This window comes from Aptenodytes patagonicus, chromosome 1 (genome assembly GCF_965638725.1).
Source record: "Aptenodytes patagonicus chromosome 1, bAptPat1.pri.cur, whole genome shotgun sequence".
NCBI classification, from domain to species: Eukaryota; Metazoa; Chordata; class Aves; order Sphenisciformes; family Spheniscidae; genus Aptenodytes; species Aptenodytes patagonicus.
In genome coordinates, this window is record NC_134949.1 from 128,807,338 (window position 1) to 128,829,915 (window position 22,578).

Below are 22,578 nucleotides of genomic sequence, written 5' to 3' on the forward strand. Positions count from 1 at the left end.
CAGAGCAGAGATGAAATGAGTTTTGAGCTCAGGTATGGCTGTTAGTCTGCTGCACCTAGCTAGGCTGTTCAAAAGTTGCAGAAATGAGTTTTTAACTAGTTTCGTAAAATGTGTTTCCCCATTTCTTTCTGAATTTCCTCATTCACAGGAGAGAATCTGAATACATAATCCTTTAAAATCCTGGCAACTGTAGGTGGCACGAGGCTGGATGTTTGTGTTCAGTGAATCTGAATGAAGCAAGGTCATTTTACATCACGGAAAGGATGGGAACCAAAGCGCTGAACTTCTCTTTGGACTTCGTTTACCCCGTGCTTGGGTCAGGAGGGATTTAATAGACTCTCCGGGGCTAGCACAATATTCCTCTTACTTTGTAGTTTCCTTTTCGTTTATAAACCTAATTTTCATCCGTATGTGCTAAAGTACATACAAAGGGAAACGCTTTAGCGTTTCCTAACGAGTGCCTTATGCGTGAGTGTTAACGTGCATACACTGTGACCTGCACGTAAACTGCATTCGCGTGGCTTTTGAGTTTCTCCGTTCAACTGAACGTCCTGGCTTCCCGAAGCCTGTTGGCAGGAAGCGTGTTATTCGCAACCCTGCAACGAGAAGGGGTTGGTTTCTGCTAAAATTCGCTGTTAAAAACCTCCGGACTTCGAGGGAGAAAATATTACTACAGGCTAGCAGAGTGCATAATTAAAAAATTAACCTTAAGGTTTATAAATAGCAACGAGGCCCTCATTAGAGGAACCGCCGTTCCGGAGCCCCGCGCCCGGCGCTGAGGGGAGCGGCGCGACGCGGGGCGGTGGCGGCCGCCGCCTGCCCTGCCGCGCGGGCACTAGGTGGCGCTGTGGGAGCGCGGGAACCGCCCGCTCGGGGCTTCCTCCCCTCGCGGCCGCGCCCCGCGGCGGCGGGAAACCCGCGTGGTGGCACCCCCGGCGCTTTCCCTGCTGGCGGGCGCGGCGGTAGCCACGGAGCGACCGAGCACACGCCAGCTCAGTGCCTGTGGGTACTGGGGCTCTCTTTCTGTCTCCATAGATGTCGATTCGCACGCGCCCTTGTTTCCTGGAACAAGAATTGCGTGTGTGGGTTGTGTAACGTGGCACATGGAAAACGTCTCAAGAGGCAATTTTGTCACAGACAGTATTTAGAAAACAGTATTTCGGTGCATGTTTACATATACACTTACTCTTTCGCGGTGGAGATCGCTTTGGACGTTTCTGAATGGACTTTCTTTTGCATATGGGCCTGGCCTTTGTACTTCTGAATCACAGAAAGGGCACGTGTGGTTTTTGTGGAGAAAAATGTTGGCACGGTTTCGCAAAACCCCTTTTTGACTGATTCAGGTGAAGGTATTAGCTTTTCGAGTCAGACCATATCCTTCTAAGAGGTAAAGGCCAAAGAAGATCTCATTGTGTTTTCGAGTTAAAGAAAAACTCTGACATCTGAATGCTTTCCATATTTTTCAACTTCATACTGCTGTTAGGCAAGTCAGATTTTAAGAGCGTATGTTGCTTTGGTCTTCTGATACAGCCACGTTTAAAACATTTTAATCACAAACTGATTCAGAAAATGTTCCAAGTGACAGCAGTTTTGTCATTCTCCTCCATTTGCGCTGAAACCCATGCTACAAGTTTAGGTTATTCATCTCTCTTCAGTTCTGGGTAGAAAAGTTAAGTTTTAAAGAAAAAACCTTTATTTCATGGGATCCACTTTTAGACACTGGTCACTTATATCACTCTCTGCCCCCTGGGCTGTGGTTTGTGATCCAGTTTGCCTGATGTGTTTGTCTTTCACTTACTAGCCCAGCCAGCTCTCCCTTCTTCAGGGCAGCATCTCCAGCCCACCCAGGTGTGGAGGTGATGCCGCTCCACGCCAGCAGTGCTGCGTCGGTTGGCTCTGATCTTCTCATTGCACCCGTGTTGGTGCAGGAAGGGCTCTGTGGGTTGTGGGGGGCAGCAAGCTGGGCTTGGGGCCACAGCAAAGAGGGCCAGCCACAGCCTGGGCTGCCCAAAAATCGAGGAAAGTGACTATCCCCCTCTGCTCAGCGCTCGTTAGACCTCATCAAGGTACTGTCCCCCCTTTTGGGTCTGCCCAAAAGCAGCAAGCCAGGGAAGGGCCCTGAGCAGCTGCCTGCACCCACCCATGGGGAGGTTGCTGAGACCAGGCGACCTGGCTCTTCGCAGGGGTACACGGCGGGAGGGCACGAGACAACATGCATAAGTGGAAACAAGAGTCTCAGAGTTGGATATCAGGAAAAACTTTCCTCCCTGGGGCAGGCTGCCAGGGCAGGCTGTGCAGGCTCCGTCCTGGGAGGTGTCAAGCCCCATCTGGATACAGCCCTGAGCAGCCTGGTCTGGCCTGGGGCTGACCCTCTCCTGAGCCAGACACCACGCTAGAGACCTCCCGAGGTGCCGTCCAACCTGAATTATCCTGTGTTCCTATGATTTATGTCTTCATTTGCCTCAGTTCTGCCCATTTACTTTCTCCCATATACAGGTTACTTTTTTCCTCTCACCTTTTCCACTTTCTGTTTTCCATTAACCTTCTTTAACCAGCAGGCTGCATTACTCTGTTGAAGTTTTATGTGAACCCCACTGGCAGCTGGAAGCTGTGTTGCAGCGAAAGAGCAGCGCAGGGAAGCAACAAGGGGCCAAATGGTCCAGCAAGATTTTCACCAAGAGAGGAGTAAGGAGGGACCATAGGACAGCAGGGCTTTTGGGAGCAACCCGTATGGGAAGTGAGTGCAGGTCCCTGACCAGACGTGTCTCTGCTGAGTCAGGAGAGCTCCTGCTGTGTATCTGGAATAGTCAGGACCATTGATCACTGCGAGGACTCAAGACTGGGGAAAATGAGTAAAAACAAAGCTTCCAAAACTCTGGATAAAGTGAGATGTGGACTGAAGCTATTGGCTTCAATGTACCAAATTCTTCTCATATATATATGATTTAAATAATGAATAAATTTTTATTTATGTATGTATTTGTTTTCCTCTGGCAAAAAGTAGAGGACAGGAAACTCATAAGCCAAGTATTTACTTAATCATGTTGTCTCAAAGGATAAAACTGAAAAATTAATTTAGAATTGTTAATTTATTATTTTATCCCATTTTGAAACTATATTTGTCTTTCCTTTTGCCTGTGTATCTTAATGATATTTGTCAAATGTTTTAAGATTATAGATGAAATCCTGAAACCCTTGAAGAAACAATAATTTCACTGTTGGCGTCTATGGAGTCTTTTTCTACCCTGTAACAGTAGGAAGGATCCTGGTTTGACTTTGATCAGTGCTCTGTTACAGAAATAGGCTAATAAGGATTCATATTGGAAGTTTAAATCCTTAGTAGAACGGCTTCATCAGAACAGTATTAAATAAGTCTTGCTGTCTTTGTTGTAGAGGATTTCACCCCAGTTTCATATAAGGCTCCACCACCTCCAAAACCAGAAAAAACGTTTCCTCCTTATACTGGATTTGGTTCCGAAGAGGATTCTCTGTGCTCCTGTATGGGTCTGCTTCCCAAGCCTCCCCAAAAAGATTTCAAGAAATTCATGGAGAAAGACAGGTATTTCAGTGAAAAATAATTCCAACTTTTTTAATTATGTCTTTTTGTGAAGGAGATAAATGTTAAGTAGGGCTGTCGTTTTTTCAGCAAAATATGCAGCCCATCAGACTTTTAAGGGACAGGTGCATGAGGACTGATTTAGTGACATGGTACTCCAATTTTCTCTGAACTCAGCAAAATTTCTCTTTTGATAAGGCAAATATTCTGACCCTCCCATGCCCTACCTCCTTTCCTTCTGCTGTCTTCAGTGGGAGTTTGATGGAAGTCTTAGTCCAGGAGTCAGGAATTCTGTACGCTTCAGCAGTCCAACACAGATTTGTTTTTCTGTTTGACTTTCTGGCATTTATTTTTTTTGTCTGCTGAATTTCATGCAGTTTACTGTAGCAATATTAAAGCATTAACCCTTTACTTTCCATTATGAAATGGTTTGTCAGGCGGTGGTTGTTGAAGCCTAAGTGGAAAGTGAAGTCACATGCTAGAGATTCACCTGTAGAATCTCTGTAAAAGAAGAAAGCTACTAGGAAAAGGCTTGGGAATGTATTGATAGTGCATATAGCGGTACTGTAAATCATTTAAAACACAATCACTTAACAAATATCCAACTAGTAAGATCATCTGGTGGGCCTGATTTTGTGGAGATAATCCTAGTATGTATTGCTATTCAGAATTTGATTTGAAAATACATACCTAAATGTGTTCTTCCTTTATACATTTTCTGGAAAGAAACTTGGAGCTTAATTTGCAACAGAATTTGAATACAAATTCATTCCAGACCTGTGGCAGAGAAGTAATTTTCCCCTGAAAATGGTTCCTGTCTATCTGGCTGGCTCTAGTTGGTTCTCTTAATTTAAGCTGAAAATGGTTTTTGACAAAGTAGGGATCCTTATGCCTTTTCCCTTCTTGGTCCAGGAATAACACAATTAATGTATGTTACAAAACTCAGGAGAATGCATCTCTTAGTGATGAAAACTTTTCTCATACTCTGTTTTTGATTTCTTACCTCTTCTTTTGCTATTTAGAAGCGGCATGGAAAGTAACATACTGCGCTTTCTTGCAAAACTTGTCACAGATAGTCCTATTGACAAGGATCGGAAATTCATTATTTCCTACTTCCTGAGTGATGACACCATTTCAGTTTTTGAACATATACAGCGAAACACAGGTAAGCTGTAGTAATGTCTTGCAATCAGTCCCAGTTGCCCTGCTCATTTGGTTAGAGTTTACAGTAAACATTGTGGCCAGACTCAGCACTAGCAGAAGCAGGGATGTGGATTTTTAAATGCAATGGGAATTACATCAGCAGGTCTACTGCATTATCTTACATAGCTGTATGTCATAGTAATTTATAATCTTCGTCACTCAGAATAACGCTGTTCCTTGTTTGACAGTACTTCACAATATCCTTTGGGAACTGGAAGTTTAATGCATTAGAACTTTTATTACATTTTAATTTGCAAATTTGTCCGTTAAACATTTGCTTTTGTTGTGGATAACATACAGGAATTGTATTGTAACTGATGATAAATAGGGACAGGAAATGTAAGACGTCAAGAACGGAAGAGTAAATCCTTTGTTTTGCAAGATTGTGTTATGGTGTTATAATACCTATATAGCATCCATCATATAGAAGCAGCTCATGAAAGCAAAACAGCTGTGATATTTTTTAACATACTTTATCATTAATCATGTAGTGTTGAGCATATAAAGAGTGAAGATTGCCCTGTGCTAGTGTGTGTAGCACTGAACTGAATTTCAAGAGCCAGACTACCAGTGTTTAAGTGACAAATGCTTTGTTATTTCTCAGTTGCTTGATCACATTTATCCTATTTCTGGAGCGTGGTCACCCAGTGTTGTCACAGTTAAATTCTTCTGACCACTGTTGTCTCTTGTAGGCTGCCTCCAACTGAGGATATGAAAGGTTTTGTGATTTCCAAGCATCTTTTTATTTCCTTGGAGTGTCTTGCGCATGGATGGAAGGACACAGCACTGGGAATGATGTCAGGAAGTCATTCTGTAACTCAGAGAGATAGGGAAACCTTGGCTAAGCATGATCCTGTTGGGGAGATTAATGTATTTCTGTGAAGCCCACAAAACACCTGCAGCAACAGTTTCAGAGCAGTGAACATCCAGAAGTGTTCTGGCACCTCTCAACATGTGCAGTCCAAGGACTGACTCTTAAAAGCTGCAGTCAGCCTCTGATAAAACCATAGAGAGAAAAAAATCAGGAAACCACATTCTCTCAAAGACAAGAGAAAAAGAGTAATAGAAGGTTTCCTTAGTTATCATGTTGGGCTCTTATGGAGCCTCATGACTAGCTCTTTTGATACTGCTTGAATTGCCCTATATCAGCTTCTTGGCACAGAGCACCTTGGTGTGGTGTTTCAGGTACATCCTGCAATGGTGACCAGCTCACTGTGCTCAGTACCGACCTATTTGGTGCTCCCAGTTCACTGTCTAGAGCAAAGACTGTCCTAGGGAGGCCTGTTCACTGTCCTTTGCTTCAGGCTCTGGTGCCAGCAGCTGACTTTCTGAGGTCCAGTTATTCGCCTTACAGTGAAAGACTAAGTTTCTTGCGTCCCTACTCTTAAGCCTTTACTGAAAATGACTTCCGATGTTAATCGATTTCAGACCTGTGATGAACATCACATCCATAAAATTGAAGGTGTGGTGAATATCTAGACCCTTCTGTATTCCTAGAGAACTCTTTCTGTGTCAGTGGTGCTACTATTCTGAGTGCCCTGCACATGCGTAGGTTTTTGGGAAGGCCTGAGCCTTTTCAATGCAAAGACCTTCTGATGGCATCTCTGCTTGTATCCAACTATACTATGAATGCATAAATAGGGACCTCACCCCCAACTAAAATACAAGCAATTCTCTGAGAAATGTTTTAAAAATGTGTAGAGTACCTGCCTAGGCTTCAGTGATCATTCCCAGTTAGCCCTGCTCCACTGCAACATCAAGATTTAGCACCGCTTATGGCAGCAGTGTCCTGTCATCATTACTTTACTAGTTTCCTGCCATCCAGTGGCCTGAAATTTATGCAACTTCTTTTGTTACAGCTAAAGACACATACACTTATGTATATATTTATTAGGTAATGCTGCTGTGAGGCTCAAGAGCAGCTCAGTTCTCCACTAGTGAATGACATGTTTGATTGGCATTCTCTATGTCCGGAGACAAGAAGGATGCTAAGGGTACAGCTGCACTGTTAAATTAAAGAAATCCAGGGAACAGTTTAAATCTTGGACCCCAATCATATGTATTGCCTGTTCGGTGACTCCTGATTCTCCTTTGCACCATTCCAACTAGACAAGGCCCCAGAGAGCCTGGAGCCCCTCCTGGAGGATGCTTAACTCCAGAAAACTCTCCTGCAAGGCAGTAAGGACAAGGCTGTATCAGGTTTGGCTTGTTCCACTCTTATCAGTCATCTAACACTATCCCAGGAGGTTTTGCACACTCACAAATTCAGGTCCTTCTGCCACACCCAGGGGCTGCAATACATACCCTCAGTTTTATCCTGTAAAACACCACTCTGTTGGACTGCAGCACAGCCCTCACATACCTTCAAACAGTTTGAACACACAAAAATAATAGCTGTGTCTTAAGACCCCAGATTTATCACATAGCACCCAGAGCAGAGCCAGAGCCACACACTGTGCAGTGCAAATGTGGTCAGTTGGTCAGGGTCTCAACAGCATGGGTGCCAGGCCAGAGATTCCTTCCTGGCTTCCTTTTATTTTGGAATGAGAATATATGCTGGGATTGCAGCTGGGAGCCCATTGAACATTGCTAGTCAAAGAAAATGTGAAACAATAAATGGGCAAGTTTAAATACCAACAATAACAAATGCTTTAAGACGCGTCTGAAAGGCAAGTATCTGTAAATGGGTTTTTAATTTCCCTGGGATGTTAGTGGATGGATGGAGTAGCTGACTTTCAGAGGAGGTGGAAAGGTGAAGTGGAAGGATGTGGCTAAGAACTGGCCATTGGAGAGTTTAGTGAGAACAGCCTTGAAGAGGCGGGATGAGAAGTAGGGATAGGGGGGAACGTAGAGCAGCGGTTGGAAAGAGGCCTGGGACTGCAGAAGTTTCTTTGTTCCCACCTTCCTTCTTTTCTTTCTTCTCCCTTTCTCTTCCCTCTCTCCATCCCTCCCTCATTTTAGTCATGTCTGAAGGAAAAGTGAACGGGTTTCTTCGAGGTTAGGAATGAGAAGGCTTTGCAGAGGGTCAGATAAGAGCGGCTAGGAAAAAGGAGTAAGGCATGCAAAATGGGAGCGAGAAGAACATTCGTGTGTGAGAAGGACAAGTGTTGAAGTGGATGAGGTGGGAGAAGAGTAAGTTTGAGCACATCTTAGGGGATGAGTTAAAACAGTAAATGACAACTTGACCATCCCTTTTGTGCACATGTTCAAAGGACTGTTTTTGCCTTTTTATTTGCATGAATTGATACAAATTGGCAAGTAAAAATGTTTCAAATCTCAGTCGTAAGATGGAAGTAATAAGTTGCTCTTACTTTTCTCAGTCCAGCAACCTGAAGGTTGCAGAGAAGTACTTCACACTATTAGTAATGCTGCGGAACTGTATTTGAAATGCACAGGGCTGGACATCTTGAAGCACTTGTTGAGATGGGGGTCAAAGCATGAGAACTTTGGCTCCCCACGCAGAAGATCACAACCCCTTTTTTACTCAGTGTAAGACCAAGCCAACAGCTGTACAAACACCTGCAAAGTCTGATCTGATCTTAATGGAAGAGGGTCTTTGGTTGTGGTGTTTATTTTGTGCTTTGAGCCTGGCTCTTGTAGATTTCCATCAAAATTTCTCATCAGGTTTCAGTGTAAAATCTCTAACCTAGTGAGATATTTTCAGTTGTTTTCCTTTATGTCTCTTGAAATGTACTAACCCGTAACATTTAAAAAACAATTATGGGACAGAGGTATTAAGGTAAGCTTCCAATTTAAGTGCACAATTGCAGGGAAGTAGAGAGACAAGAGTGAAGTTCCAATCTTACAGAGACCAGTTGTGTTTAAACATTACAAACAGTTGCCAGGATTATATAACCTAAAATTTCATATTTGTTTTAATAGCTAGGTGAAAAGGAACGTGTTAAGATTAGAGTTACATTAGTGATTTGAATTGTTTTTTGATTCAGGCTAGGTCTGACCGTTACCATAGTGTATTTTTTGCCTTTTGCTTTTATGATGCTAGTAAAGCAATTAAGACAGACATCTGATCCAAACTCTGGCTTAATAAGTAGTTTGGGTTTCACATTCATTTATAATTTTCACTATAAAAGGCTTTTTATTACACTGCTCATCAGCCTTTTATTGGACTTGCATCACTACCTAGTATGTAAGACATCATTAAATGTTACTAAAGTATGCTTTTTGGCTTTTGGCTTGGAAGCTCAAAGAGAAACAGGAAAGGAACCCCAGGCACTCCAGAGTCGTTGCAGGGCACATATCCTGATGAAATTAAACATGCGACAGAATGTTTTCTAGAAAGCTTGGTACATGCAGTACAATCCTGTGGTGCACCAGAAGATATTACTGGAAAGCGAAATGTTCCTTTTAGTATCTTACATACCCTTGAGCACCGCGTGCAGTTTCCAGTGGCACGAGTAATCATTATAATGTGAAAAGAAATAATGTGACATACCCAGCTCACAAAGGAAATAACAGATTGCAATTAAATTGCATTGGCAGAACAGTATGTGGAAGATAGTGTCATGTCACTCCTACTTTTTTTTTTACATTCAAAAGCCCTTAAAAACAAGTTAGAATTACAGTGCACCAGAATTCAGGACCTTTGTAGGACTGTGCTATCCTAAGTTGTGATTTTTATTTTTTTTTCTGTTTTGCTTTAACAGTTCAAGGATAATTGCCTGCATCTTACATTTTGCATCTTATGTTTCTCAAGGGTCAGTCCCAAGGCTGGCGACAGGGTTATGGGAACGATTTGAAGAGGCACATTTCTGTCCCATTTTAAAGAAAAGAAATAAAGGGAAGGTGTTTGGCAGGCATTCAAATGAGACATGTCACAGACTATGCACAATGTAACTGTTGCTGTGGACACTGGCAGAGACAGTTCTTTTAGCAATGAGAGGGAGTGGGAGACTATATTATGAGACAAGAAACTCAAGGATGAAAACTAGTATTTAAATACAAACCAGCTGGTTTGGGGTTTTCTTTTGTGGGCTTTTTTTCCCAAGTGAAGCCACAATTAATTAATTACAATTCTATTCCCATAGGGATACTTGGTGGGAAATTCTTGGAAAGAGGTCGCATTAAGAAGCCTGGGCAGGAGCTCTTTAAGAGTGAGCCATCTGAATACTTCAAGGCTCAGAATCTGTTTGTTGGAGCCAGAGTTTGTTTCCATGGTCACAACTTTCTTTTGGTGGATGCTGATGAGTACACGTTCAACTACATGGAGAAGCATGCAAATGAGGTGAAGCAGGCTCTTGTTATTTTCTATTATCTTTAAGGACTGTACCTTATCTACGTATTTTTCAGAATTATTTATACCTAGTTTCTTCACCCAAAGTTCACAGCCCAGTGCTCTCTGTCTAGCAATGGATTTAGGAGATGTTAGCTAGGGAGTGCATGCAAGCCTGGCCACTCTTTACCGTCCATTCCCCTTCTACTTTCTCAGCATCTACTCTTATTATATTAGGGGTTGTTAGAAGGTATATCCCTGCCTATTCCTTCTTGAGACCGTTTATGGACCTCTTGTCCCTGAATTGATCTAACTCTTGTTGAACCTACAGATATTGTCTGCTTCCACAGCTTTCTGTGGCAGCAGGTTGAAAAGTTCACTGCCTACTATGTAAAAAAATACATGATGAAAGAAGTAAGTATCTTTTATCTGTTTTAAACCAACCTCCCACTAATTTCAATGCCGGTTCTAGTGTTCTGAGGTTTGGTGAAGATCCCCATTCACCTTATGCACCACCTTCATAATTTTGTAAATCTCAGACATTCTTCCCCCTCAGCCTAATCCTATCCTATCCTAATCCTATCACTTAAGAGTCTCACCCTTTTTAGTCTGTCTTTGCAAGGCAACTGTGAGATGGGGAGACTGGAACAGTGCACAGTACTCAGGATGTGGGCACATCCAATTTAGAGTCTTACCGATGAGGCTATTTTATTCCCTGATTTGATATTTTGGCTTCATACATATTTATCTGCCAAAACGTTTCCCTTGTAATATTAGAAATTCATATCACAGTCAGGAATTCAAGCTTACAGTTTGTACTGAATTTCACTATCTTTTGGTGTTGCCTTCAGAGGGGAGAGCAACAATAAATAGAGAGCTGGGGTGCCTCTGCTGATGTATACTTTATGCTACCAGTCATTACACATATGGCTGGTAAAGAAGCTCTCATTCACCAAAGCCAGAAATTTATCCAATAGGAGGAAACTGATTGTCCTATAGGAATTGTCACAGAGGTCAAAAAAGAAAGGATACAGGGATGGAGAACCACAGAAGAGTCACAGAGCATTTTGTGGGATTTTATGTTGGTCTGGTAAGAAATGTAGGTTACTATTTTTTTTTTTACAATGAAGTTTGTGCTGCAATATTTGAATAAATGTACCCTGGTATACTTGGAAATTCCTGTAATGTGCAGCTCTGACCCAGCCACTCCGAGACGCACCTTAAAACTGCATCAGCTCAGGAGCCAAGGCGTTTCTGCATCCCAGTCCCTCTTCTGGATTGTTGCTTTGTCACAGTGTGATCTTGAACATCAGCCTTTGGACTAGACTGTGCTGTGAGGGCTTTGGGGTAGTGCGTATGCTGCATAGCTCATGGTGGGGCGGCAGCATGAATTGTGCCTGTCAGCAGACCTTCTCCAGAGCTGCCCTTTTGCATAGGCTTGTTGAGAGTACCCCTAGGGAAAATATCCAGGAGGGTTTATCAAGCTATGGTCCTCTGCCCATTTGTCCAGACCTTTTGTGGATGGAGAAGGGAGAAGATTCTTAGTGCAAGTTTTAATTGTTCCCTGTCTGCTGGCTCACCAAAGCGAGTGAACCTGCAGGACTCGCAAGACGCCAGTAGGCCTAGCACAGCCCTGGGGACTTCAAGTCTTGATGCCGTTGTGCTGCTGAGGCAGAGGCAGATGCAACCTGACCCTGTGCTGCCTTTGGGCCACACGCGCTGTTCTCAGTCAAATGAAAATAGCAGAATGTGTGATTTCTTTGTAAATTAACGTGGAGTTAGCACCACCTGCCTTCCCCGGAATAATGAGGAAGGTCTGCAAAATGCTTGTTGATGTAAAATGCTACGACTGCTAAATGCTTTAAGCAGTAAAATACAAAGCTATATACATTATGTTTTCTTACTGCTGGACTGTTTCTCCTCCTAGTAGAATCAAAACCAAAGCTGTTCTCTAAAATGCAGAGTGCATCGTTAGATTGTAAATGTTCTCTGGAGCTGCTGTTTGCATTGATTATCTTGGATCAAACAGATGAGATCTTAGTTTTTCAGACTGAATGACTGTATATTATCAAAATAAAATCTGCAAAATGGGAAGAAGCAACACTAAAAATACTTCTTTAAAGTGAATTTCGAAATGTTCTTTGCACAGTTAAGATTTAAAACAGCTGGTAGAAAAAAAGGTTTATTCTCCCAGTGATAGGTGCTTTATTCACATCCTTTGAATAGAGCTCCAGAAGTAAGGACGCACCTTGTTTGCCTCAGTTCATCAGGGGATTGCATACTCCAATCACAAGAACTTCAGCAATTGTTAGAGAAGAGCAGAGCTGGATGATGGTTTGAAGAAGGGGAAACAAGTTTAAGATGACTCTTTGTCAGTTATTTCTAAAATTAGAAAATAAATAATTTTCCTTCTGAATAGACAGAGGTTTCCTTTCAGCAGAACACATCAGTACATTTTCTGAAAACTGGTGAAAGAAATCTAGATGGAATGTTTTTCTTCTGGAAAATGCCATTTTGACCACATTTCTATAGGCATATGTTGATTTAGATGAAATTTTGATTGGTAATCATAGTGCAGGTGGGAATTGATTTTGTTATCATTGAAACACATGTTTGACACCATATGAGATATTTGGAAAGTTGTAATTTTCTGTTTCAAAATTGTATTTATTGTATTGTTTTTAAGTTATGGGGAGAGAAAAATCATTGAGTCTTGTCATTTTGATTGCCACCTGTACTGAAAGTAACTTTAAGGATCTAATTCTCAAAACTTTTCAACACTTTTAGTTTCTTTTCCAATTTGAGGACAAAAGATGTATTTAGAAAGCATAAATTCGCTTGCAAAGCAGAACATGTGTGTTGTGCACAGTCCTACTGCTATTATCCAGGTTTGAGAAGGACTCTTTCAAACAAGGCATCACTGTGCCTCCTTGGAAATGAATTCATCATCTCTGGAACAGTCTCAATTGTTCAAACTTTGTAGTCTTCTGCAGCACAAACATGGAGGTTGATTTTACTTCCTTTGAATTAAACATAATAACCTCTTACTTAAGCAAGACAATCAAATAAAACTAGATTGTGACTAACATGTCAGCAATTACATGAGAAGGGGGGAAAGCGGGTAAAGAGTTACTGCCATGCTGCTCGGATACTCGATGTCTATGTAGGTGTTTGGAATATGTAGTTTAGAAAAAAGATGTGAAAATAATTGCTTTGATAATATAAAGAAGGCAGGTTTTTAAATAGGCAGAACACTTTGTCCATCTTTAAATATTCTGCTGATTGATCCCTTCTGCCCCGTCTTTTCTCAATCTCTGTTCCTTGCTTTTTCAGCAAAAAGCTGTGTGCTTACGGCCCAAACAATAACAGCTTGGGGAGGAGACTGAAAAAGTTGCTGTCTCTAAAACTTTTTGATTGCTGGTCCAGCTGCTCCACACCACTGCCTTCCGTGGCATTGCATGCCAGGGTTGTACCCGGAGCAGCATGTTACCTGTAACCACTGATGTATTTATTAAACCGATATCACTTTATACTGCTCTGGCAGTGTCATAGGGACTTTAAATACCCTTTTCTAGATCCCTTTGAACTGATACAATGCTGCAGACAGACTTCAGCATAACTGAGAATGAGGCCCATTCTCTGTTGTGATTAGGTCCTTAATGCCAGTCATACCAAATTTCAAATAATTGCTAGTTAAAACAACATTGCTTACTGGAAGAAATGGGAGAAAACTATTTTCGAACAGTTCATTGTGCTTTGTAAGTTAGGTAGAGCATGGCAGATGTAAGGGCATATCAGATATTATGCTTGGACTCAACCCCTATTTAATGACTAAATACATAGATGTTTTCTGTTAAAAATGAGGATAGCAAATAAATCTTTGGTAGACCTCTAATGCAACAGTCTGAATATAGGGTGGAAGCTTAAGTGCTCCAGTTCTGTTTATCTAAATTTAGTTTTATTTTAATGGCCTATATTTAGAAGAAATAAGCATTCTTCTTAAATGACAGGAAAAATTGGTTCCTAACAAATTTCCAATCTGCTGATTCTGAGCATGTAAAACAGCATACTCAGTCTAATATGAATGAGAATATCTGTTCAACAGTTCATCGGAGGCAACAGTGAAAAGATTACTTTTAATATGGTGAATTTTATTAATTGAGAATTAAGTGAGATGCACCAACATAAAATGAGGACCAAGTTATTAGAACTGTACTTTAAATGTTTCTGCTATTGCTTTAGCAATTCAATGTTTGAAGCAAAAGTGGATGTCCTTTTATGTAGCTGGAATAAGCTTTCTGAAAGTGCATGATCTGATGATTTTTGTTTAGTCTTTTTATATTCTCAGTAGGAGGCAATTTTTTTCTCTCCAAACTTAACAGAGTGCTGATTCATGCATTTGAAGTGAGACAATGAAGAAACTAATAACACTTAGCAGTTCAACATTGCCCTGCATCTTGACAACTCTTGCTGGTACATGTATAGTTGGTTGCATAGTGCCTTTCTCGCTTATCTGTCTTGCTTTCCTTTGTTAAGTTCTCCGTGGCTGATGTTGGTGTCATCCTCAAGAAACTGAAAGACATAGCCGAACCTCGTTCCCGAGAAGTCAGACAGGTGTTTGCAGCCACTGACCCTGAGCATACCAAGGTGATTGAGTATGACCCTTTCAGGTAAGACGGTGGATTTTATTTTTTAATATTTAATGAAGGCATGTTCCCCAAAAATGTATAGAGCGTGACTGTTTCTTGATTCTTTCTGCACGTGTTAGATGACAAATGGGATACATTTGTTTTGCATTTACTTGGAGACTGTATGTGAAAAAGAAAGTCAATCCATGCCCCAGAAAAAAAGAGAAATGCAATAGTTTCAAGTAAGCTGAACAGCACAACTAAAATCTCTCTACTTTTTATGGAGCTGGCACAAGGTGTTATGAAGAAGGGCAAGTCAGTGCTAATATATACACTGAAGGATAAAGAAAAGCCTATCCTGAGAGAGTCAAACAAATTAATTAGTAATTTTGAAATTCAAGATGGAATGTTTGAGTTGGCCTCCTGAAAATGATGTTATTTTGGTTTTGAATCATTGATAAAGAAGAGAGTCTTCGCAGAACCACGGTGTATTGAAATTATAGGATGCAGTGATAAGCGTCTTTAAAAAGGACTGGAAAGCAGTAGTGAGAGCAATGATTAATGCTTGGATAGTAATTTCAGCAGAGATAGGGTGAATAGATACCTGGATTCTGGCAATGAACCAGGTATGGCAATAGGCAAATGCATTGATACTTGAAAGAGGAAATCATGTCCAAATGCAAAACGATTTGAGTTTGTCCCACAGCCAGAATACCTGAGCATATGAACTGTGTTGGGTACTGGTGAAGTTAATGATGTGGAACAGAGGAGGAGATTTTACCTAGAAGCATTTTGGTTTCCACAGTGGTAATATACTATGTATTTAGGAACTGTCATAATAACTAAAGCATATAACTAGATGTATATTGTGTGGAATGTCATCCCTATAGGAATGTTAGCCAAGGCAGAAATTGCTTCTGAAATATCTCAGAAGATATATAGATCAGCAGAAGGTTCTTCCAGTGATTCAAAGTGAAAGTAGTGAGAAATGAAAACAAGTTGGTATTCAGAAATGAAAAACAAGTGATTAAAAGGTAGGATTCAGACTAAGAGAGGCCACAGTTACTGGCAGTTTTGGTAAAAATATTTCTCGACTCAGATGTTTTACTCAACAGAAGCAAGATTCTGAATTGTGAACTGCATTGCCCCTCACTACAAGAAGGATGTTGAGGTGCTGGAGCGTGTCCAGAGAAGGGCAACGAGGCTGGTGAGGTGTCTGGAGAACAAGTCTTATGAGGAGTGGCTGAGGGAACTGGGGTTGTTTAGTCTGGAGAAAAGGAGGCTGAGGGGAGACCTCATCGCTCTCTACAACTACCTGAAAGGAGGTTGTAGCGAGGTGGGTGTTGGTCTCTTCTCCCAAGTAACAAGCAATAGGATGAGAGGAAATGGCCTCAAGTTGCGCCAGGGGAGGTTTACATTGGACGTGAGGAAAAATTTCTTTACTGAAAGAGTGGTGAAACATTGGAACAGGCTGCCCAGGGAAGTGGTGGAGTCCCCATCCCTGGAGGTATTTCCACTTGGAAAAGGGTTTTAATTTATATACACAATAACTTTTGAAAATAAAATAATTATGGTTTTGGTTCAAATTATGAAATAATCATCTGCAAATCTTTGTCTTCTTACATGCACTAAGAGCAGGTCAATGTTTCAGAACATTTGCATGACAAAATTGGTGGAGCACACTTTTAGAAGGGATGACTGTGCTTTTAAACAGCAGGGAAAGATTTTTATTTTATCAGGAAGAGGGTCAGTTGAGTGTGAATTTAATCACAGTCATACTCTGTGCAGCTGAGAAATGCCTAGCTGTTTAATTTAGGCTAGTGCTGTTCTGTGGCATGGAGTAAGATATGTCTAGTTATATGGTCTTGAGGCACGCAGTTTTAGCAACAAAAATGCAGTAGCCCTCTGCATGAGTAAGACAGGAAGCAGCGGAATCCATGTAATACTGTTTTTTTGGCCTCAGTGTTCACCTGGGCCTGTCTGAGCACCTACTAATGGTCTACATCTCTCCTGTGGTGGGACCGCAGGGGGTCTAACAGGAAGCATTTACACTGCCAGAGGAAGAATTTGCCTCTAAGGAACATTTAACTTTTGTGCTTTATAGTGATAGTAGATTTTGTTTCTGTTCATTATATTACATCCAGTAATCTAAAGGCTCTTTTCTTTTTATTATCCATGTATCTTATTTTAGAATGAAAGAAACCTTTTTAATGACGAAGACCAGAGCACTTCTTTGCATCTATGAAAAGTCAAAGATATTTTTCTGTGAATAGAATATGTATTTTTCTTTCAGTTTTGTATTTTCTTGTGTACATCACTGTTTATTTTTAATCTGTCATGGCATTTCATGATTATAACTAACTAGAAATGATATTTTTAGTACAGGCAATTATCTGTGTGACAGCTTCAACCAGCATGATAATCCTCTTTTCTTAAATACAGCTAAAGCTTTACTGTGCTCTGAATTTGTCTGTTCAGATTTCTTCCTTTCTACCTATGTAATTTTATATGAGCTGCATTTAAAAATACACCTATGAGTATGATGTAGTGAAGCAGAATTGTAATTATACAATTTACCTTAACTACTTTCAGAACCCAAATCTATGGCACATCATCCAGAAGATAAACACATGGCATACATCGAAGCTATCCCCTAAGCTATCATTAAAACTATTGAAAGCTTTGTTAAAAAGAGAAGAAAAAAATAACTAAAACTTAGATGCCTGTGCATCATGTGGTTCTATCCAGACTGCTTTTTCTCATAAGCTACTGGCAAGACTGTTTGCTGTTAGAGACAAAGAACCATGTGGGTTTAACAAAGATGCCTATCTTCAATTCAGCTTGCGAAACAGCTCTCATAAGCAGTTAATTATTATTTCTTCTTTCTCTACCAAATTCAGATTGCAATCTGTCTTATTCTTCTAGAACAAAAAAAAAAAAGTAAAACAGAAGATAACTAAGCTGTGGGAACAATTGTTGCAGCTTGTTTCTTTTTGTCAGGAAGAGTTTAGGCGCAATTCTGTTGGTGAATCTTGGGTCTCACTCATTAGTCCCTAGCAATCACTAGAATATTCCTTAATTCCCAAATGAGGCAATAATTTTTCTGGGGGTTTTGGTGACTTGATTGTCACTGACTGGCTTGATAAAATAAAAGACCTTTAGAATCCTGACACTGGAAAAATCTGTGCCATATGTGGAAATCCTCTGTGGAAATATTCAGATGAGTGATGTTATCTACATGCTTTCAGCTTCACCAGCCCAAGCATTTACAGTGCCAGGCTTATCAGGCAGCATTGTCCTCTTCTTTGTGTTTGCAGTAGTATTACTGCAGGCTCCAGGAAAGAGGCTCCAGTTTTGACTGGATCTCTGAATGCTGCTACAATATAAATAATAACATTCAGTAAGTGGAATAATAATACTGACAAGATAATGATAGTATTAATAGATGGACCATGTTTTGGTCATTGAGTTTTCATAATCTCAAATAAGGTTTGCTACTGTCAACAACTTGTCTTCTCCTTGTATTTATCTCCTGCCACTGCAAATAAAGGATCTTTCTGATTTATTTAATATGAAAAAAGCAGCAGTTCAATCAAAGTAGACACTATACAGTGTTTAGCATCCTTTTTTGAACAGCTGTGTAAGTGCAATCATACTCTATGAAGAGATATCTTCATTTGAACAGGACCGCACAAGCTTCTGAGAGGAAGCGAGTGAAAAATTATGTTTGTTGATAAAATTTTGCAGTTTGGAAGGGTACGAAGCTTCTGTGCTTTCAGTTCACATGTGGATGTTAAGAGACTCATTATCAGATTCATTCAAGAATTTAACTGTTCTCCAGCCAGAAGTTTGTCTTGTGTCAGAACTTTGTGCATCCCTAATAATTTATTCCATTTGTTTTCAAAGATCAGTATATAATCACAGTGGTGCAGCACCCTCAAGGGTACCACAAGGTACAGCTCTAATTGCATCAGCAATTATGGTGAAGCTTATTCTTAGTGCAGTTTATCCAGAAGTATTATATATAATTAATCTAATTCTGATTGAGGCACATAGGCCTATGTTGATGCTTGCTGTTAATAATAATCCTGCTGAACGTGAGTTCACCAGAGGCAGACGTTTGGGTTCATAACACCGATGTATAGTTACACTAAGCCAGGTTTGACAAGAGGCCTTGTAACAGCTGAAGTAACCTACAGTTCAGGCCAGTGTTTTCCAGGAGTGCAGGAAGCCTCCTAGGTTTCCTTGCATACCTCACTACTGGTGTTTTTCTTCCCTTATGTTGTGTCAACATCCAGGACATGTGAAGAACTGTAATCATTGAAGGTGACAAAACCCCTACTACAAAGACAATGTAGTCTTTAAAATTAGTCCTTTTCCTCCCCTCCACCAACAATAAAGCAGAGGGAGATTGTTCTGAACTGTAATTACTAGTCCTGGTTCTTAAGCTCCAAAGCTTGTGTCCATTTGCTGATATACAAGTGCCTTCAGGAGCTTACCCAGAAATCACTCCAACTCCATTACCAGCAAAAAATTCTTGATATTAACAGGAATGACTAGTCATTCAGTGCCAGCCCTGGCCCATCAGATGGATCTTAGGAACATTTCTTTTTCCTTGGGTTGGGCTGATTCGTCTGAGCAGCACAAGCAATCTTGGGAGAGCGCATCTCAGGCTCTTGCCTGCATGGGATCTGATTCTCCGCTGACAGTGTCCAAGCATAAACTGGTCTTGCTACTGCCTCCTGTCTTCCATTCTTGCCAGGAGGGCTTGTGATTACAAGTTGGGTGTAATTTTCTGCCCTTTCTCTGTGACCAATTTCTGTTTCCCTTCCCCCAGCTTTCCCCTGAAAGCAACCCAACAGGGCCAGCTTTCACATTGCTGTTAATATTCCATGCCAGTATGGCACCTCTGGTAAAAGGCTTCAGTCATGGTTATTATGTATTTTTGTACGTATAGCCAACTACTGAGCAAATGTGGACATCCTGCAAAAGTTTAACAGTTCAAGTAATTTCCTTTATACCTCCTTGAACAGATCTGGATTTCAAATTTAAGTAGATACATTCTTTAAAGATCTAAATACAGCACTTTATAATGAGTGCACTTTAATCCCTTTTTTCCCCTGAAATTTAGTGATTATTAACTGTTTTTAAATCCCTTACTTAAAACTAACATAGGCTGTTGTTTTTGTGAACAGAAATTTGATAGTCAGTATCACTGATGGAGCATTTTCAGAACATGAAATTATGACTCTCGGGCGCTATTACAGTGTACAAGATGAATATGAAATGGACCTCCACTTCCTCCTTTCAGTAGCTCAAGAACAACTAAAGAAAAATAGCTTTGAGAATTTTGAACAACTGTCTGCCGTGCTTACATACAACGACCGTGAAAAGTAAGTTTCCTCTATTTATCCTAAGCTGTTATCTGGGAAGCTCTGCTTGTAAACCTACCTACTTTCTGTTTGTTGCTGAGCAAATAATGATATATTGTGGCCAAAGAATATTATTTGTAATGTTAAGCCTCTCTCAGCACGTGACAGTAGACAAGAAAAGGACAGCCTTTTTGTCTCTCTTTCATTTTGTTTGTGGACCTTTTATTATAGCTGCTGTACTGAGCATTCTGTGACATAATCAGATGCCCGTTCACAGGCAAAACACAGTATTTTAAATCAAAGAGGAAAAATCGTGATTTAAGGGAAAAAAGAAAGGATTTGTAGCTGATTCTTTATATGACTCATTTGCCCTTTTTGTTCTCTGATGTCGCAGATAAAGAATCACAGAGAATCACTAAGGACCTCAGTGTGTGGGAGACAGGCCACCATGTGCACTTCAAGTTTCTCGGCTTTGTAATAACAAAATTTCATAAAGCCTCGCTTTCTTTACCTCTACCCCAATATTCCTCACTCATTTTCCTATTCACAGCAACATTCACTTGAAGTAAATCTGGAAAATGCCTAATGTACACTTCTCCCCCATTCTTTCTGTTTGTGTAGATGTGGAGTGCTGCCCCATGAGATGTGCAGGACTATTTGCAAGTCCTTTAAGTTGCCAGTGGCTGATGATGATCTGCAAGCTTTACTGACCATGTAAGTTAAGGGCAGATAGTATGACCTGCATGCATGGGTGTGAATCAGTGCTAAATATCTACTGCAGACACAGTTCTTAAGAATTTGTCATTTGTATAATATTAATCATTTCATGATGCTGATTTTGTTCCTATACACATGTGGACTTTCCTATTTATAGAATATTTATAATCAACTAAGGTGCATCCATCTTAGTAACTTCTCTTCATTTTGTCTGGCATGGTAGATCATCTGGGTTTTGCCAGAATTCTATGGAATTAGTCTTATGGGAATCAGCTACTGATACTTATCATTATAAATGAGATTCACTTTTTTTGTATTAGTTGTTCCTGTGTATATGTAAGGTAAAAACAATAATCTTGTGAAAGCACATTATGTGAGTTTTAAGAAACGTACCAAGATGAATACAATGAAATGTCCTTGAATGAAGTAGACAGCATCAGTAGTAAATAAAAGTGATGCTACTCCTATTAATCTCGCCTGAAACATATTTTATTGTCATTTTTGAGAAGGAAAAGGAGTGTTGGCATGGTTTTGGTATTTTTCCATAGCACATCATCCCTGGAAACATTCAAGGTCAGGTGGACGGGACTCTGAGCAACCTGATCTAGTTGAAGATGTCCCTGCCCACGGCAGGAGGGTTGGGCTAGATGACCTTTGTTTTGAGACAAATTGCTTGGCTAGCTGTATTAATGGGAATAGAAGTGAAAATAACTAGTATTCAGGGCACTTGTGTTAAAGGCTAGAGTTCAGAGTAACCTGTGGTGTTTTGAACACTCATGTCATGTTGAGTTTGGTTTTCGTGGCCAGATTTTCTGGTAATAGGTTTAAATGCATGCTTATTGGTCTCTTCTTTCCCTTGTGGGAAATCCTTAAATGTTTTGTCTGTGCCTTCATACTGTGTTAAAAGCAGGAGCAGGTCTTGTCTTCTGTCATGTTGAGATGCTTTCAGGTAGACATGCTTCTTGATTTCAGGAGGAATTGCAAACTAAGTGTCTGGATTTATCAAATAATGAGAACACTCTGGTCAGGCAGAAATGCGGAATACATTTTAATAAAGCATCTTCGTACTGCAAGCAAGACTTCCTACTTAAATCAGTATCAACAAGACTGCTTTAAGAAGCCTAAGGGGCTATTTTTCACAAACCCCTCGTTTCCAGACCCAAAACTTTCAGAACAGTTCCCTGCAGTAGCCAGATAGACGACATTGGCAATTTGTTTGCCATTCATCACTTCTGACAGTTAGGTTACAAGCATTAGTCATCAGAAGCATGTCTGAATTTTAGCAGTAATCTAAAACTCGGTTTTTAGAACTCCCACTAAGCTGCCCAACACAAAAAGTGTTGGAGGACAATTGACATCCTGTACTAGACAAGGGGTTCTCATAGTTTCCACTTCATAAAGGCTGAAACTGAATAGATGCACAGACAAGGGAGTGGAGGTTTTCCTTTATGTACTAACTCAATGCTGATGAAAAACAGACAAGGCTGATGCATCATAGGCTCCAGAGACGTGTTTATTGTTTGTGAATTTATACCAGGGAAAGCTTTTGTGAGATGAACCTTTCTCTCCTGAAGATTCTCAGCGTAGGCAGTTAAAAAGAAAAAGCCCAGTACACTATAATAAAAATTAGAGATAAGCTTAGAAGGCAAGGAGGAGACTAAGGGTTGGATTTCACCCAGCTTTAGGCAGGTACCCATGACAGCTGAATTAGGATTCAGCTGCTGTAGGTTCTTTCTATAGGTGATGGAGGAGGAGAGAGTTCTCTCCTCAGCCTGTATAAGAGCTGGATTTCTAAATTACCATCTTTGTTTCTAAAGGGTCTGTGGCCAGCCTGTATCGCAGATTTCTGTATGAGAAAGGTAAATGGTGTGA

General features: G+C 40.6%; 1 protein-coding gene across 1 annotated transcript in view; it reads left to right on the plus strand.

Moving 5' to 3' along the window:
- The window catches only part of EFHC2 (EF-hand domain containing 2), a 63,615-nt gene that overhangs the window by 32,943 nt on the left and 8,094 nt on the right, over positions 1–22,578 (plus strand). Inside the window, exons 8-13 of the mRNA XM_076355091.1 lie at positions 3,394–3,559; positions 4,579–4,721; positions 9,805–10,001; positions 14,526–14,659; positions 19,813–20,010; positions 20,611–20,703. Coding sequence (XP_076211206.1) covers positions 3,394–3,559; positions 4,579–4,721; positions 9,805–10,001; positions 14,526–14,659; positions 19,813–20,010; positions 20,611–20,703 — 931 coding nt within the window. The remainder of the gene's footprint in view (positions 1–3,393; positions 3,560–4,578; positions 4,722–9,804; positions 10,002–14,525; positions 14,660–19,812; positions 20,011–20,610; positions 20,704–22,578) is intronic.